The 19,186-nt window shown below is 46.5% G+C and overlaps 1 protein-coding gene across 7 annotated transcripts in view; it reads left to right on the top strand.

Moving 5' to 3' along the window:
* The window catches only part of ATP2B2 (ATPase plasma membrane Ca2+ transporting 2), a 660,007-nt gene that overhangs the window by 484,043 nt on the left and 156,778 nt on the right, over positions 1–19,186 (top strand). For all 7 annotated transcript variants that reach the window (XM_073564311.1, XM_073564307.1, XM_073564309.1 and 4 more), the window contains 3 exons: positions 3,177–3,390; positions 3,468–3,679; positions 16,552–16,659. In XM_073564311.1, coding sequence (XP_073420412.1) covers positions 3,177–3,390; positions 3,468–3,679; positions 16,552–16,659 — 534 coding nt within the window. The remainder of the gene's footprint in view (positions 1–3,176; positions 3,391–3,467; positions 3,680–16,551; positions 16,660–19,186) is intronic.

The raw sequence follows: 19,186 nt of genomic DNA, 5'->3' as shown, positions 1-19,186 counted from the left end.
TGTGTGTCAGTAGTTGCTGTGTGTCAGTAGCGGCTGTGTGTCAGTAGCGGCTGAGGGTCAGTAGTTGCTGTGTGTCAGTAGCGGCTGTGTGTCAGTAGCGGCTGTGTGTCAGTAGCGGCTGTGTGTCAGTAGCGGCTGTGTGTCAGTAGTTGCTGTGTGTCAGTAGCGGCTGTGGGTCAGTAGCGGCTGAGGGTCAGTAGTTGCTGTGTGTCAGTAGCGGCTGTGTGTCAGTAGCGGCTGTGTGTCAGTAGCGGCTGTGTGTCAGTAGTGGCTGTGTGTCAGTAGTTGCTGTGTGTCAGTAGCGGCTGTGTGTCAGTAGCGGCTGTGTGTCAGTAGTGGCTGTGTGTCAGTAGTTGCTGTGTGTCAGTAGCTGCTGTGGGTCAGTAGCGGCTGTGGGTCAGTAGCGGCTGAGGGTCAGTAGCGGCTGTGGGTCAGTAGCTGCTGTGGGTCAGTAGCGGCTGAGGGTCAGTAGCGGCTGTGTGTCAGTAGCTGCTGTGGGTCAGTAGCGGCTGTGGGTCAGTAGCGGCTGAGGGTCAGTAGCGGCTGTGGGTCAGTAGCTGCTGTGTGTCAGTAGTGGCTGTGTGTCAGTAGTGGCTGTGTGTCAGTAGTTGCTGTGTGTCAGTAGCTGCTGTGTGTCAGTAGTTGCTGTGTGTCAGTAGCGGCTGTGGGTCAGTAGCGGCTGTGGGTCAGTAGCTGCTGTGTGTCAGTAGCGGCTGTGTGTCAGTAGCGGCTGTGTGTCAGTAGTTGCTGTGTGTCAGTAGTTGCTGTGTGTCAGTAGCGGCTGTGTGTCAGTAGTTGCTGTGTGTCAGTAGCGGTTGTGTGTCAGTAGCGGTTGTGTGTCAGTAGCGGTTGTGTGTCAGTAGTGGCTGTGGGTCAGTAGTGGCTGTGGGTCAGTAGCGGCTGTGGGTCAGTAGCGGCTGTGTGTCAGTTGCTGTGTGTCAGTAGCGGCTGTGGGTCAGTAGTGGCTGTGGGTCAGTAGTGGCTGTGGGTCAGTAGCGGTTGTGTGTCAGAAGCGGCTGTGTGTCAGTAGCGGCTGTGTCAGTAGCGGCTGTGTGTCAGCAGCGGCTGTGGGTTAGTAGCGGCTGTGGGTCAGTAGTGGCTGTGGGTCAGTAGTTGCTGTGTGTCAGTAGCGGCCGTGTGTCAGTAGCGGCCGTGTGTCAGTAGCGGCTGTGTGTCAGTAGTTGCTGTGTTTCAGTAGCGGCTGTGGGTCAGTAGCGGCTGTGGGTCAGTAGCGGCTGTGGGTCACTAGCGGCTGTGTGTCAGTAGTTGCTGTGTGTCAGTAGCGGCTGTGTCAGTAGCGGCTGTGTGTCAGTAGCGGTTGTGTGTCAGTAGCGGCTGTGGGTTAGTAGCAGCGGAGGTTCACTAGCGGCTGAGAAACAATAACTGACATTTAGTAGCGGCTGAGGATCAGTAGCGGCTGAGGGTCAGCAGCGGCTGAGGGTCAGTGGCAGCAGTGTCACTAGGAGCTGTGTGTTAGTAGTGGCTGAGGATCAGTAGCGGCTGTGGGTCAGTAGCAGCAAAGGATCAGTAGCGGCGGAGGATCAGTGGTGGCACTCGTGTCCTCTGCCATAGGATTGGACAGATATCAAAAGACTTACTGTCACATCCAAACAGAAATTAGGTCTGAACAGGTGCTTACTAAGAGTAGCCATCTCCATATACAACCAAAGAAATAAAGTAGCACTCTTGAGCGCTATACCATGCAAACGTGAAATATGAAAATTGCATTACTGCACTAGAAATATGAAAAATTGAGAATACTTAGCACATAAATTGGCCAATTCATGTGTACCTGGCAGCCACAATAAGGTGACTCTCGTTGCCAGGACCTGCCTAATGTGAATCCTCTCTTAGACTAAAGTCTACATCTCTATGGGAAGGTAGGATCCTGCTGCAATTAAAAACCCCTGAGGCTGAGGGGCGGAGTGCTCAATCAAAAACCTAATGCATACAAATATCAAAAGACTGACCGTCACATCCAAACAGAAATTAGGTCTGAACAGGTGCTTACTAAGAGTAGCCATCTCCATATACAACCAAACAAATAAAGTAGCACTCTGTAGCGCTATAGCATGCAAGCATTAAATATGAAAATTGAATTGCATTACTGCACTAAAAAATATGAAAAATTGAGAATACTTAGCGCATAAATTGGCCAATTCATGTGTACCTGGCAGCCACGATAAGGCGACTCTCGTTGCCAGAACCTGCCTAATGTGAATCCTCTCTTAGACTGAAGTGTACCTCTCTATGGGAAGGTAGGATCCTGCTGTAATTAAAAACACCTGAGGCTGAGTGGCGGAGTGCTCAGTCAGAAAGCTAATGTATACAAATATGTATACAAATATAAAAAACTGATTGTCACACACATCCAAACAAAAATTAGGTCTGAACAGGTGCTTGCTAAGAGTAGCCATCTCCATATACAGCCAAACAAATAAAGTAGCACTCTGTAATTGAGAATAGTAAGCGCATAAATTGACCAGTTCATGTGTACCTGGCAGCAGGATCCAACCTTCCCATAGAGATGTAGACTTTAGTCTAAGAGAGGATTCACATTAGGCAGGTCCTGGCAACAAGAGTCACCTTATTGTGGCTGGCAGGTACACATGAATTGGCCAATTTATGCGCTAAGTATTTCCAATTTTTCATATTTTCTAGTGCAGTAATGCAACTCAATTTTCATATTTCATGTTTGCATGCTATAGCACTACAGAATGCTACTTTGTTTGGTTGTATATGGAGATGGCTACTCAAGGCAATCACCTGTTCAGACCTAATTTCTATTGGGATGTGACGGTCAGTCTTTTGTTATTTGTATGCATTACCTTTCTGACTGAGCACTCCGCCCCTCAGCCTCAGGTGGTTTTAATTGTAGCAGGATCCTACCTCCCCATAGAGATGTAGACTTTAGTCTAGAATTCACATTAGGCAGGTCCTGGCAACGAGAGTCGCCTTATTGTGGCTGCAGGTACACATGAATTGGCCAATTTATGCGCTAAGTATTCTCAATTTTTCATACTTTCTTGTGCAGTAATGCAATTCAATTTTCATATTTCATGTTTGCATGCTATAGCGCTACAGAGTGCTACTTTATTTGTTTGATTGGCTTGGACAGGACTTTCTGGGCAGACCTCGGCTGCAGCTCCATCCCGTCCTCTCGATTCTTCCACCAGGACTCTCCCTTGAAAGCTGTGCAGATGTTGTGGGTGAACCTCATCATGGACACATTTGCATCTCTGGCTCTGGCCACTGAGCCACCTACAGAGTCTCTTCTTCTCCGGAAGCCGTATGGAAGGAACAAGCCCCTGATTTCCCGGACTATGATGAAGAACATCCTGGGTCATGGCGTCTACCAGCTGACACTCATCTTCACGCTGCTTTTTGTCGGTAAGTTTGTCTTTTCCTCGCACCAGTGTCTTGCTGTGAACTGAACCTTTATCTCTGAGAACTGTCTGTGCTTGCAGGAGAGGATATCTTTAATATAGACAGTGGACGCAACGCCCCCCTCCATTCTCCTCCATCGGAGCACTACACCATTATCTTCAACACCTTCGTCTTGATGCAGCTTTTCAATGAGATCAATGCTCGTAAGATCCACGGAGAGCACAATGTGTTTGATGGGATATTTAGCAATCCCATTTTTTGTGGGATTGTACTTGGCACATTTGCAATCCAGGTAATTCAATTTAACTAATATATTACACCACATTAGCGGCAGGGGTAGCAGCTGTCCAAAAGCGTGACCACTGAGAAAACCAGTCCATGTACGGCCAATAATGAACTGCATGATACGACCGCTCTTACCGTAGAGAAGCCCTACTGTGGGACCACTCTTACCGTACAGAGCTCTATAGTGTGACCGCTCTTACAGTGCAGAGCTCTATAGTGTGACCGCTCTTACAGTACAGAGCTCTATAGTGTGACCGCTCTTACAGTACAGAGCTCTATAGTGTGACCGCTCTTACAGTACAGAGCTCTATAGTGTGACCTCTCTTACAGTACAGAGCTCTATAGTGTGACCTCTCTTACAGTACAGAGCTCTATAGTGTGACCGCTCTTACAGTACAGAGCTCTATAGTGTGACCTCTCTTACAGTACAGAGCTCTATAGTGTGACCTCTCTTACAGTACAGAGCTCTATAGTGTGACCGCTCTTACAGTACAGAGCTCTATAGTGTGACCGCTCTTACAGTACAGAGCTCTATAGTGTGACCTCTCTTACAGTACAGAGCTCTATAGTGTGACCTCTCTTACAGTACAGAGCTCTATAGTGTGACCGCTCTTACAGTACAGAGCTCTATAGTGTGACCGCTCTTACAGTGCAGAGCTCTATAGTGTGACCTCTCTTACAGTACATAGCTCTATAGTGTGACCTCTCTTACAGTACAGAGCTCTATAGTGTGACCGCTCTTACAGTACACAGCTCTATAGTGTGACCGCTCTTACAGTACAGAGCTCTATAGTGTGACCGCTCTTACAGTACAGAGCTCTATAGTGTGACCTCTCTTACAGTACAGAGCTCTATAGTGTGACCGCTCTTACAGTACAGAGCTCTATAGTGTGACCGCTCTTACAGTACAGAGCTCTATAGTGTGACCGCTCTTACAGTACAGAGCTCTATAGTGTGACCGCTCTTACAGTACAGAGCTCTATAGTGTGACCGCTCTTACAGTACAGAGCTCTATAGTGTGACCGCTCTTACAGTACAGAGCTCTATAGTGTGACCTCTCTTACAGTACAGAGCTCTATAGTGTGACCGCTCTTACAGTCCAGAGCTCTATAGTGTGACCGCTCTTACAGTCCAGAGCTCTATAGTGTGACCTCTCTTACAGTACAGAGCTCTATAGTGTGACCTCTCTTACAGTACAGAGCTCTATAGTGTGACCTCTCTTACAGTACAGAGCTCTATAGTGTGACCTCTCTTACAGTGCAGTGCTCTATAGTGTGACCGCTCTTACAGTGCAGAGCTCTATAGTGTGACCGCTCTTACAGTACAGAGCTCTATAGTGTGACCGCTCTTACAGTACAAAGCTCTATAGTGTGACCGCTATTACAGTACAGAGCTCTATAGTGTGACCTCTCTTACAGTACACAGCTCTATACTGTGACCGCTCTTACAGTACACAGCTCTATAGTGTGACCGCTCTTACAGTACACAGCTCTATAGTGTGACCGCTCTTACAGTGCAGAGCTCTATAGTGTGACCTCTCTTACAGTACACAGCTCTATAGTGTGACCGCTCTTACAGTACAGAGCTCTATAGTGTGACCGCTCTTACAGTGCAGAGCTCTATAGTGTGACCTCTCATACAGTACACAGCTCTATAGTGTGACCTCTCTTACAGTACAGAGCTCTATAGTGTGACCGCTCTTACAGTACACAGCTCTATAGTGTGACCGCTCTTACAGTACAGAGCTCTATAGTGTGACCGCTCTTACAGTACAGAGCTCTATAGTGTGACCTCTCTTACAGTACAGAGCTCTATAGTGTGACCGCTCTTACAGTACAGAGCTCTATAGTGTGACCGCTCTTACAGTACAGAGCTCTATAGTGTGACCGCTCTTACAGTACAGAGCTCTATAGTGTGACCGCTCTTACAGTACACAGCTCTATAGTGTGACCGCTCTTACAGTACAGAGCTCTATAGTGTGACCGCTCTTACAGTACAGAGCTCTATAGTGTGACCTCTCTTACAGTACAGAGCTCTATAGTGTGACCGCTCTTACAGTCCAGAGCTCTATAGTGTGACCGCTCTTACAGTCCAGAGCTCTATAGTGTGACCTCTCTTACAGTACAGAGCTCTATAGTGTGACCTCTCTTACAGTACAGAGCTCTATAGTGTGACCTCTCTTACAGTACAGAGCTCTATAGTGTGACCTCTCTTACAGTGCAGAGCTCTATAGTGTGACCGCTCTTACAGTGCAGAGCTCTATAGTGTGACCGCTCTTACAGTACAGAGCTCTATAGTGTGACCGCTCTTACAGTACAAAGCTCTATAGTGTGACCGCTATTACAGTACAGAGCTCTATAGTGTGACCTCTCTTACAGTACACAGCTCTATACTGTGACCGCTCTTACAGTACACAGCTCTATAGTGTGACCGCTCTTACAGTACACAGCTCTATAGTGTGACCGCTCTTACAGTGCAGAGCTCTATAGTGTGACCTCTCTTACAGTACACAGCTCTATAGTGTGACCACTCTTACAGTACAGAGCTCTATAGTGTGACCGCTCTTACCGTACAGAGCTCTATAGTGTGACCGCTCTTACAGTACAGAGCTCTATAGTGTGACCGCCCTTACAGTGCAGAGCTCTATAGTGTGACCTCTCTTTCAGTACACAGCTCTATAGTGTGACCGCTCTTACAGTACACAGCTCTATAGTGTGACCGCTCTTACAGTACACAGCTCTATAGTGTGACCGCTCTTACAGTGCAGAGCTCTATAGTGTGACCTCTCTTACAGTACACAGCTCTATAGTGTGACCGCTCTTACAGTACAGAGCTCTATAGTGTGACCTCTCTTACAGTACAGAGCTCTATAGTGTGACCTCTCTTACAGTACAGAGCTCTATAGTGTGACCGCTCTTACAGTACACAGCTCTATAGTGTGACCTCTCTTACAGTACACAGCTCTATAGTGTGACCGCTCTTACAGTACAGAGCTCTATAGTGTGACCTCTCTTACAGTACACAGCTCTATAGTGTGACCGCTCTTACAGTACAGAGCTCTATAGTGTGACCGCTCTTACAGTACACAGCTCTATAGTGTGACCGCTCTTACAGTACACAGCTCTATAGTGTGACCGCTCTTACAGTACACAGCTCTATAGTGTGACCTCTCTTACAGTACAGAGCTCTATAGTGTGACCGCTCTTACAGTACAGAGCTCTATAGTGTGACCGCTCTTACAGTACACAGCTCTATAGTGTGACCGCTCTTACAGTACACGGCTCTATAGTGTGACCGCTCTTACAGTACAGAGCTCTATAGTGTGACCGCTCTTACAGTACACAGCTCTATAGTGTGACCGCTCTTACAGTACACAGCTCTATAGTGTGACCGCTCTTACAGTACAGAGCTCTATAGTGTGACTGCTCTTACAGTACAGAGCTCTATAGTGTGACCGCTCTTACAGTACACAGCTCTATAGTGTGACCGCTCTTACAGTACACGGCTCTATAGTGTGACCGCTCTTACAGTACACAGCTCTATAGTGTGACCGCTCTTACAGTAAACAGCTCTATAGTGTGACCGCTCTTACAGTGCAGAGCTCTATAGTGTGACCGCTCTTACAGTACACAGCTCTATAGTGTGACCTCTCTTACAGTACAGAGCTCTATAGTGTGACCGCTCTTACAGTACACAGCTCTATAGTGTGACCTCTCTTACAGTACAGAGCTCTATAGTGTGATCGCTCTTACAGTACAGAGCTCTATAGTGTGACCGCTCTTACAGTACACAGCTCTATAGTGTGACCGCTCTTACAGTACACGGCTCTATAGTGTGACCGCTCTTACAGTACAGAGCTCTATAGTGTGACCGCTCTTACAGTAAACAGCTCTATAGTGTGACCGCTCTTACAGTACAGGGCTCTATAGTGTGACCGCTCTTACAGTACAGAGCTCTATAGTGTGACTGCTCTTACAGTACAGAGCTCTATAGTGTGACCGCTCTTACAGTACACAGCTCTATAGTGTGACCGCTCTTACAGTACAGATCTCTATAGTGTGGCCGCTCTTACAGTACACAGCTCTATAGTGTGGCCGCTCTTACAGTACACAGCTCTATACTGTGACCGCTCTTACAGTACACAGCTCTATAGTGTGACCGCTCTTACAGTACACAGCTCTATAGTGTGACCGTTCTTACAGTACAGAGCTCTATAGTGTGACCTCTCTTACAGTACACAGCTCTATACTGTGACCGCTCTTACAGTACACAGCTCTATAGTGTGACCGCTCTTACAGTACACGGCTCTATAGTGTGACCGCTCTTACAGTACACGGCTCTATAGTGTGATCGCTCTTACAGTACACGGCTCTATAGTGTGACCGCTCTTACAGTACACGGCTCTATAGTGTGACCGTTCTTACAGTACAGAGCTCTATAGTGTGACCGCTCTTACAGTATAGAGCTCTATAGTGTGACCGCTCTTACAGTACAGAGCTCTATAGTGTGACCTCTCTTACAGTACACAGCTCTATACTGTGACCGCTCTTACAGTACACAGCTCTATAGTGTGACCGCTCTTACAGTACACAGCTCTATAGTGTGACCGCTCTTACAGTGCAGAGCTCTATAGTGTGACCTCTCTTACAGTACACAGCTCTATAGTGTGACCGCTCTTACAGTACAGAGCTCTATAGTGTGACCGCTCTTACCGTACAGAGCTCTATAGTGTGACCGCTCTTACAGTACAGAGCTCTATAGTGTGACCGCCCTTACAGTGCAGAGCTCTATAGTGTGACCTCTCTTACAGTACACAGCTCTATAGTGTGACCGCTCTTACAGTACACAGCTCTATAGTGTGACCGCTCTTACAGTACACAGCTCTATAGTGTGACCGCTTTTACAGTGCAGAGCTCTATAGTGTGACCTCTCTTACAGTACACAGCTCTATAGTGTGACCGCTCTTACAGTACAGAGCTCTATAGTGTGACCTCTCTTACAGTACAGAGCTCTATAGTGTGACCTCTCTTACAGTACAGAGCTCTATAGTGTGACCTCTCTTACAGTACACAGCTCTATAGTGTGACCGCTCTTACAGTACAGAGCTCTATAGTGTGACCTCCCTTACAGTACACAGCTCTATAGTGTGACCGCTCTTACAGTACAGAGCTCTATAGTGTGACCGCTCTTACAGTACACAGCTCTATAGTGTGACCGCTCTTACAGTACACAGCTCTATAGTGTGACCGCTCTTACAGTACACAGCTCTATAGTGTGACCGCTCTTACAGTACAGAGCTCTATAGTGTGACCGCTCTTACAGTACAGAGCTCTATAGTGTGACCGCTCTTACAGTACACAGCTCTATAGTGTGACCGCTCTTACAGTACACGGCTCTATAGTGTGACCGCTCTTACAGTACAGAGCTCTATAGTGTGACCGCTCTTACAGTACACAGCTCTATAGTGTGACCGCTCTTACAGTACACAGCTCTATAGTGTGACCGCTCTTACAGTACAGAGCTCTATAGTGTGACTGCTCTTACAGTACAGAGCTCTATAGTGTGACCGCTCTTACAGTACACAGCTCTATAGTGTGACCGCTCTTACAGTACACGGCTCTATAGTGTGACCGCTCTTACAGTACACAGCTCTATAGTGTGACCGCTCTTACAGTACACAGCTCTATAGTGTGACCGCTCTTACAGTACAGAGCTCTATAGTGTGACCGCTCTTACAGTACACAGCTCTATAGTGTGACCTCTCTTACAGTACAGAGCTCTATAGTGTGACCGCTCTTACAGTACACAGCTCTATAGTGTGACCGCTCTTACAGTACACAGCTCTATAGTGTGACCGCTCTTACAGTACACGGCTCTATAGTGTGACCGCTCTTACAGTACAGAGCTCTATAGTGTGACCGCTCTTACAGTACACAGCTCTATAGTGTGACCGCTCTTACAGTACACAGCTCTATAGTGTGACCGCTCTTACAGTACAGATCTCTATAGTGTGGCCGCTCTTACAGTACACAGCTCTATAGTGTGACCGCTCTTACAGTACAGATCTCAATAGTGTGGCCGCTCTTACAGTACACAGCTCTATAGTGTGACCGTTCTTACAGTACAGAGCTCTATAGTGTGACCGCTCTTACAGTACACAGCTCTATAGTGTGACCGCTCTTACAGTACACGGCTCTACAGTGTGACCGATCTTACAGTACCCGGCTCTATAGTGTGACCGCTCTTACAGTACACGGCTCTATAGTGTGACCGTTCTTACAGTACAGAGCTCTATAGTGTGACCGCTCTTACAGTACAGAGCTCTATAGTGTGACCGCTCTTACAGTACACGGCTCTATAGTGTGACCGCTCTTACAGTACATGGCTCTATAGTGTGACCGTTCTTACAGTACAGAGCTCTATAGTGTGACCGCTCTTACAGTACAGAGCTCTATAGTGTGACCGCTCTTACAGTACACAGCTCTATAGTGTGACCGCTCTTACAGTACACAGCTCAATAGTGTGACCGCTCTTACAGTACACGGCTCTATAGTGTGACCGCTCTTAAAGTACAGAGCTCTATAGTGTGACTGCTCTTACAGTACACAGCTCTATAGTGTGACCGCTCTTACAGTACAGAGCTCTATAGTGTGAGCGCTCTTACAGTACACAGCTCTATAGTGTGACCGCTCTTACAGTACACAGCTCTATAGTGTGACCGCTCTTACAGTACACAGCTCTATAGTGTGACCGCTCTTACAGTACACAGCTCTATAGTGTGACCGCTCTTAAAGTACAGAGCTCTATAGTGTGACCGCTCTTACAGTACACAGCTCTATAGTGTGACCGCTCTTACAGTACACGGCTCTGTAGTGTGACCGCTCTTACAGTACACGGCTCTATAGTGTGACCGCTCTTACAGTACAGAGCTCTATAGTGTGACCGCTCTTACAGTACAGAGCTCTATAGTGTGACCTCTCTTACAGTACACAGCTCTATACTGTGACCGCTCTTACAGTACACAGCTCTATAGTGTGACCGCTCTTACAGTACACAGCTCTATAGTGTGACCGCTCTTACAGTGCAGAGCTCTATAGTGTGACCTCTCTTACAGTACACAGCTCTATAGTGTGACCGCTCTTACAGTACAGAGCTCTATAGTGTGACCGCTCTTACCGTACAGAGCTCTATAGTGTGACCGCTCTTACAGTACAGAGCTCTATAGTGTGACCGCCCTTACAGTGCAGAGCTCTATAGTGTGACCTCTCTTACAGTACACAGCTCTATAGTGTGACCGCTCTTACAGTACACAGCTCTATAGTGTGACCGCTCTTACAGTACACAGCTCTATAGTGTGACCGCTTTTACAGTGCAGAGCTCTATAGTGTGACCTCTCTTACAGTACACAGCTCTATAGTGTGACCGCTCTTACAGTACAGAGCTCTATAGTGTGACCTCTCTTACAGTACAGAGCTCTATAGTGTGACCTCTCTTACAGTACAGAGCTCTATAGTGTGACCTCTCTTACAGTACACAGCTCTATAGTGTGACCGCTCTTACAGTACAGAGCTCTATAGTGTGACCTCCCTTACAGTACACAGCTCTATAGTGTGACCGCTCTTACAGTACAGAGCTCTATAGTGTGACCGCTCTTACAGTACACAGCTCTATAGTGTGACCGCTCTTACAGTACACAGCTCTATAGTGTGACCGCTCTTACAGTACAGAGCTCTATAGTGTGACCGCTCTTACAGTACAGAGCTCTATAGTGTGACCGCTCTTACAGTACACAGCTCTATAGTGTGACCGCTCTTACAGTACACGGCTCTATAGTGTGACCGCTCTTACAGTACAGAGCTCTATAGTGTGACCGCTCTTACAGTACACAGCTCTATAGTGTGACCGCTCTTACAGTACACAGCTCTATAGTGTGACCGCTCTTACAGTACAGAGCTCTATAGTGTGACTGCTCTTACAGTACAGAGCTCTATAGTGTGACCGCTCTTACAGTACACAGCTCTATAGTGTGACCGCTCTTACAGTACACGGCTCTATAGTGTGACCGCTCTTACAGTACACAGCTCTATAGTGTGACCGCTCTTACAGTACACAGCTCTATAGTGTGACCGCTCTTACAGTACAGAGCTCTATAGTGTGACCGCTCTTACAGTACACAGCTCTATAGTGTGACCTCTCTTACAGTACAGAGCTCTATAGTGTGACCGCTCTTACAGTACACAGCTCTATAGTGTGACCGCTCTTACAGTACACAGCTCTATAGTGTGACCGCTCTTACAGTACACGGCTCTATAGTGTGACCGCTCTTACAGTACAGAGCTCTATAGTGTGACCGCTCTTACAGTACACAGCTCTATAGTGTGACCGCTCTTACAGTACACAGCTCTATAGTGTGACCGCTCTTACAGTACAGATCTCTATAGTGTGGCCGCTCTTACAGTACACAGCTCTATAGTGTGACCGCTCTTACAGTACACAGCTCTATAGTGTGACCGCTCTTACAGTACACAGCTCTATAGTGTGACCGTTCTTACAGTACAGAGCTCTATAGTGTGACCGCTCTTACAGTACACAGCTCTATAATGTGACCGCTCTTACAGTACACGGCTCTATAGTGTGACCGCTCTTACAGTACACGGCTCTATAGTGTGACCGCTCTTACAGTACACGGCTCTATAGTGTGACCGTTCTTACAGTACAGAGCTCTATAGTGTGACCGCTCTTACAGTACAGAGCTCTATAGTGTGACCGCTCTTACAGTACACGGCTCTATAGTGTGACCGCTCTTACAGTACATGGCTCTATAGTGTGACCGTTCTTACAGTACAGAGCTCTATAGTGTGACCGCTCTTACAGTACAGAGCTCTATAGTGTGACCGCTCTTACAGTACACAGCTCTATAGTGTGACCGCTCTTACAGTACACAGCTCAATAGTGTGACCGCTCTTACAGTACACGGCTCTATAGTGTGACCGCTCTTAAAGTACAGAGCTCTATAGTGTGACTGCTCTTACAGTACACAGCTCTATAGTGTGACCGCTCTTACAGTACAGAGCTCTATAGTGTGAGCGCTCTTACAGTACACAGCTCTATAGTGTGACCGCTCTTACAGTACACAGCTCTATAGTGTGACCGCTCTTACAGTACACAGCTCTATAGTGTGACCGCTCTTACAGTACACAGCTCTATAGTGTGACCGCTCTTAAAGTACAGAGCTCTATAGTGTGACCGCTCTTACAGTACACAGCTCTATAGTGTGACCGCTCTTACAGTACACGGCTCTGTAGTGTGACCGCTCTTACAGTACACGGCTCTATAGTGTGACCGCTCTTACAGTACAGAGCTCTATAGTGTGACCGCTCTTACAGTACAGAGCTCTATAGTGTGACCGCTCTTACAGTACACAGCTCTATAGTGTGACCGCTCTTACAGTACACAGCTCTATAGTGTGACCGCTCTTACAGTACACAGCTCTATAGTGTGACCGCTCTTACAGTACACAGCTCTATAGTGTGACCGCTCTTACAGTACACAGCTCTATAGTGTGACCTCTCTTACAGTACAGAGCTCTATAGTGTGACCGCTCTTACAGTACAGAGCTCTATAGTGTGACCGCTCTTACAGTACACAGCTCTATAGTGTGACCGCTCTTACAGTACACAGCTCTATAGTGTGACCTCTCTTACAGTACAGAGCTCTATAGTGTGATCGCTCTTACAGTACAGAGCTCTATAGTGTGACCGCTCTTACAGTACACAGCTCTATAGTGTGACCGCTCTTACAGTACACGGCTCTATAGTGTGACCGCTCTTACAGTACAGAGCTCTATAGTGTGACCGCTCTTACAGTACACAGCTCTATAGTGTGACCGCTCTTACAGTACACAGCTCTATAGTGTGACCGCTCTTACAGTACACAGCTCTATAGTGTGACTGCTCTTACAGTACAGAGCTCTATAGTGTGACCGCTCTTACAGTACACAGCTCTATAGTGTGACCGCTCTTACAGTACAGATCTCTATAGTGTGGCCGCTCTTACAGTACACAGCTCTATAGTGTGACCGCTCTTACAGTACACAGCTCTATAGTGTGACCGCTCTTACAGTACACAGCTCTATAGTGTGACCGTTCTTACAGTACAGAGCTCTATAGTGTGACCGCTCTTACAGTACACAGCTCTATAGTGTGACCGCTCTTACAGTACACGGCTCTATAGTGTGACCGCTCTTACAGTACACGGCTCTATAGTGTGACCGCTCTTACAGTACACGGCTCTATAGTGTGACCGCTCTTACAGTACACGGCTCTATAGTGTGACCGTTCTTACAGTACAGAGCTCTATAGTGTGACCGCTCTTACAGTACAGAGCTCTATAGTGTGACCGCTCTTACAGTACACAGCTCAATAGTGTGACCGCTCTTACAGTACACAGCTCTATAGTGTGACCGCTCTTACAGTACAGAGCTCTATAGTGTGACCGCTCTTACAGTACACAGCTCTATAGTGTGACCGCTCTTACAGTACACAGCTCTATAGTGTGACCGCTCTTACAGTACACAGCTCTATAGTGTGATCGCTCTTACAGTACAGAGCTCTATAGTGTGACCGCTCTTACAGTACACAGCTCTATAGTGTGACCGCTCTTACAGTACACGGCTCTATAGTGTGACCGCTCTTACAGTACAGAGCTCTATAGTGTGACCGCTCTTACAGTACACAGCTCTATAGTGTGACCGCTCTTACAGTACACAGCTCTATAGTGTGACCGCTCTTACAGTACAGAGCTCTATAGTGTGACTGCTCTTACAGTACAGACCTCTATAGTGTGACCGCTCTTACAGTACACAGCTCTATAGTGTGACCGCTCTTACAGTACAGATCTCTATAGTGTGGCCGCTCTTACAGTACACAGCTCTATAGTGTGACCGCTCTTACAGTACACAGCTCTATAATGTGACCGCTCTTACAGTACACAGCTCTATAGTGTGACCGTTCTTACAGTACAGAGCTCTATAGTGTGACCGCTCTTACAGTACACAGCTCTATAGTGTGACCGCTCTTACAGTACACGGCTCTATAGTGTGACCGCTCTTACAGTACACGGCTCTATAGTGTGACCGCTCTTACAGTACACGGCTCTATAGTGTGTCCGCTCTTACAGTACACGGCTCTATAGTGTGACCGTTCTTACAGTACAGAGCTCTATAGTGTGACCGCTCTTACAGTACAGAGCTCTATAGTGTGACCGCTCTTACAGTACACAGCTCTATAGTGTGACCGCTCTTACAGTACACAGCTCAATAGTGTGACCGCTCTTACAGTACACAGCTCTATAGTGTGACCGCTCTTACAGTACAGAGCTCTATAGTGTGAGCGCTCTTACAGTACACAGCTCAATAGTGTGACCGCTCTTACAATACACAGCTCTATAGTGTGACCGCTCTTACAGTACAGAGCTCTATAGTGTGAGCGCTCTTACAGTACACAGCTCTATAGTGTGACCGCTCTTACAGTACACAGCTCTATATTGTGACCGCTCTTACAGTACACAGCTCTATAGTGTGACCGCTCTTACAGTACACAGCTCTATAGTGTGACCGCTCTTAAAGTACAGAGCTCTATAGTGTGACCGCTCTTACAGTACACAGCTCTATAGTGTGACCGCTCTTACAGTACAGAGCTCTATAGTGTGACCGCTCTTACAGTACACAGCTCTATAGTGTGACTGCTCTTACAGTACACAGCTCTATAGTGTGACCGCTCTTATAGTACACAGCTCTATAGTGTGACCGCTCTTACAGTACACAGCTCTATAGTGTGACCGCTCTTACAGTACACAGCTCTATAGTGTGACCGCTCTTACAGTACAGAGCTCTATAGTGTGACCTCTCTTACAGTACAGAGCTCTATATTGTGACCGCTCTTACAGTACAGAGCTCTATAGTGTGACCGCTCTTACAGTACACAGCTCTATAGTGTAACCGCTCTTACAGTACACGGCTCTATAGAGTGACCGCTCTTACAGTACACGGCTCTATAGTGTGACCGCTCTTACAGTACAGAGCTCTATAGCGTGACCGCTCTTACAGTACAGAGCTCTATAGTGTGACCGCTCTTACAGTACAGAGCTCTATAGTGTGACCGCTCTTACAGTACAGAGCTCTATAGTGTGACCGCCCTTACAGTACACAGCTCTATAGTGTGACCGCTCTTACAGTACAGAGCTCTATAGTGTGACTGCTCTTACAGTACAGAGCTCTATAGTGTGACCGCTCTTACAGTACAGAGCTCTATAGTGTGACCGCTCTTACAGTACACAGCTCTATAGTGTGACCGCTCTTACAGTACAGAGCTCTCTAGTGTGACCGCTCTTACAGTACAGAGCTCTATAGTGTGACCGCTCTTTCAGTACAGAGCTCTATAGTGTGACCGCTCTTACAGTACAGCTCTATAGTGTGACCGCTCTTACAGTACAGAGCTCTATAGTGTGACCGTTCTTACAGTACAGAGCTCTATAGTGTGACCGCTCTTACAGTACAGAGCTCTATAGTGTGACCGCTCTTACAGTAGATAAGCCCTACAGCGTGACCGCTCTTACAGTAGAGAAGTCCAGCAGTGTGACCGCCCTTACAGTGGAGAGCTCACAGGAGGCCAGGAAGTTTGATGTGTTATTTACATGGTAGCAGTAGATACCTCATGATTTAGTGAAGGTTTTCCTGTGAATTTCTGTGGCCTTCCACACTAAATGTGGAATATCTGCGCATAGGTGTTAATATATAGTACAGACCCTCCCAACACCTCACGTCCTGGTGTAAATGCTAAGGAAATATCTCTGAATACTCTGACAGTTGATTCTTTGCAGATCGTGATCGTGCAGTTTGGGGGGAAGCCGTTCAGTTGTGCTCCGCTGCAGCTGGATCAGTGGATGTGGTGTATATTTCTTGGTTTCGGGGAACTCGTGTGGGGTCAGGTACGTTTTCCATTTCTCATGCTCTTGTTTTCTCTTCACTGCAGTGCAACCTAATTTTTGCTTCTCTTCAGACACCATTTTTATTTTCAGAGATGTACTATCTTATCCCATTATGCATCAGTACAGTATCACATGACCAGCTAAATTCTGTACCACCTGTGGCAGACGGTGTCATTATCCTTCCCTCTATAGTCTCCTCAATAAGCTAATATGATATTAGTATGCAGTTAGGAGGCTGAACTGTTATGTCTTCCATTGTAGTTGTGAGAGGAGCTGTGCAGTCATCTTCAGTAACTGTGACAGCAGCTGTGCAGTCATCCTCAGTAACTGTGACATGAGCTGTGTATTCGTTCACATTAGCTGTGACAGGAGCTGTGTAGTCATCCACAGTAGCTGTGACAGAAACTGTGTAATCATCCTCAGTAACTGTGACGTGAGCTGTGTACTCATCCTCAGTAACTGTAACTGTGAGAGGAGCTGTGCAGTCATCTTCAGTAACTGTGACAGCAGCTGTGCAGTCATCCTCAGTAACTGTGACATGAGCTGTGTACTCATTCACATTAGCTATGACAGGAGCGGTGTAGTCATCCTCAGTAGCTGTGACAGAAACTGTGTAATCATCCTCAGTAACTGTGACGTGAGCTGTGTACTCATCCTCAGTAACTGTAACTGTGAGAGGAGCTGTGCAGTCATCTTCAGTAACTGTGACAGCAGCTGTGCAGTAACCTCAGTAACTGTGACATGTGCTGTGTATTCGTTCACACTAGCTGTGAAAGGAGCTGTGTAGTCATCCTCAGTAGCTGTGACTGAAACTGTGTAATCATCCTCATTAACTGTGACGTGAGCTGTGTACTCATCCTCAGTAACTGTAACTGTGAAAGGAGCTGTGCAGTCATCTTCAGTAACTGTGACAGCAGCTGTGTAGTCATCCTCAGTAACTGTGACGTGAGCTGTGTACTCATTCACATTAGCTGTGACAGGAGCTGTGTAGTCATCCTCAGTAGCTGTGACAGAAACTGTGTAATCATCCTCAGTAACTGTGACGTGAGCTGTGTACTCATCCTCAGTAACTGTAACTGTGAGAGGAGCTGTGCAGTCATCCTCAGTAGCTGTGACAGGAGCTGTGTAGTCATCCTCAGTAACTGTGACATGCGCTGTGTACTCATTCACATTAGCTGTGACAGGAGCTGTGTAGTCATCCTCAGTAGCTGTGACAGAAACTGTGTAATCATCCTCAGTAACTCTGACGTGAGCTGTGTACTCATCCTCAGTAACTGTAACTGTGAGAGGAGCTGTGCAGTCATCCTCAGTAACTGTGACATGAGCTGTGTAGTCATCCTCAGTAGCTGTGACATGAGCTGTGTAGTCATCCTCAGTAGCTGTGACAGGAGCTGTGTAGTCATCCTCAGTAGCTGTGACAGGAGCTGTGTAGTCATCCTCAGTAGCTGTGACAGAAACTGTGTAATCATCCTCAGTAGCTGTGACAGGAGCTGTGTAGTTATCCTCAGTAACTATGACTGGAGATGTGTAGTCATCCACAGTAACTGCAACATGAACTGTGTATTCAGACCCATACATCTGATCCAGACGTTAGTCTGATCCATGCATGTTTCAAATAACATTTTGGAGCAATCCAATGGCTGGATATCCTTAAGGACAAAAATGTCCAGGAAGGATGGGAAATCTTGAAAAATGAAATTCTCAAAGCACAATTGTTAACAATTTCGAAAAGAAGGAAGAATAGAAAGCATTTAAGGAAACCAGGATGGATGAACACAGAACTTAAGCACATGCTAAAAAGAAAGGAAAGAAAGAAATGTTTATTAAAGGGAAAGAGGGAGGCATATCTAAAGAATATAATTCTGTCTGCAGAATCTGCAGGGCACGAATCAGATTAACTAAAGCTGACAATGAATTAAGGCTTGCAAGAGACGTCCAAAGCAATAAAAGAGGATTTTGGGGATATGTCAAAAGTTAAAGAAAAGTCTTAGATGCTATAGGATTTTTACAGGATGAAAATTATGAAATGGTAAGACAGGATGTTAAAAAGGCCGAACTTTTAAATTCTTATTTTGCATCTGTTTTCTCTCAGAAAGGAAATTATTATTATTATTATTATTATTATGCATTTATATAGCGCCATTTATTCCATGGCGCTTTACATGTGAAAAGGGGAAATATAGACAAGTACAGTAAACATGTGTAAGACAAGGGACACACAAGTACAGGAGGAGAGAGGACCCTGCCGGGAGGGCTCACAGTCTACAGGGATGGGTGAGGATACAGTAGGAGTGTCATGATCCAGCGTGGATCTGACAGATTAAATGGATAAGTGAACTTTTTTCCTTTGGCTAGGTGCCAAAGTGATGTGATTGCCCCCGGTGGCCATTAGAATTATTACACATGGTGTCGTTCATTCTAAGTTGCCCCGGTGGTGGTGAGTGGTAGTGCACTTTAGTTTCTTTGGTTTAGTGCACGTAATTATAATTCAGGTGTGAGGCGCTATAAAGGAGAACCAGGTGTGTTC

The sequence above is a fragment of the Dendrobates tinctorius genome, unplaced genomic scaffold (assembly GCF_039654945.1).
Source record: "Dendrobates tinctorius isolate UK_male_01 unplaced genomic scaffold, ASM3965494v1 ptg000449l, whole genome shotgun sequence".
In the NCBI taxonomy this organism is placed as follows: Eukaryota; Metazoa; Chordata; class Amphibia; order Anura; family Dendrobatidae; genus Dendrobates; species Dendrobates tinctorius.
Note: the sequence above shows the minus strand (reverse complement) of the source record. Positions and strands in the feature narration are given on the sequence as shown.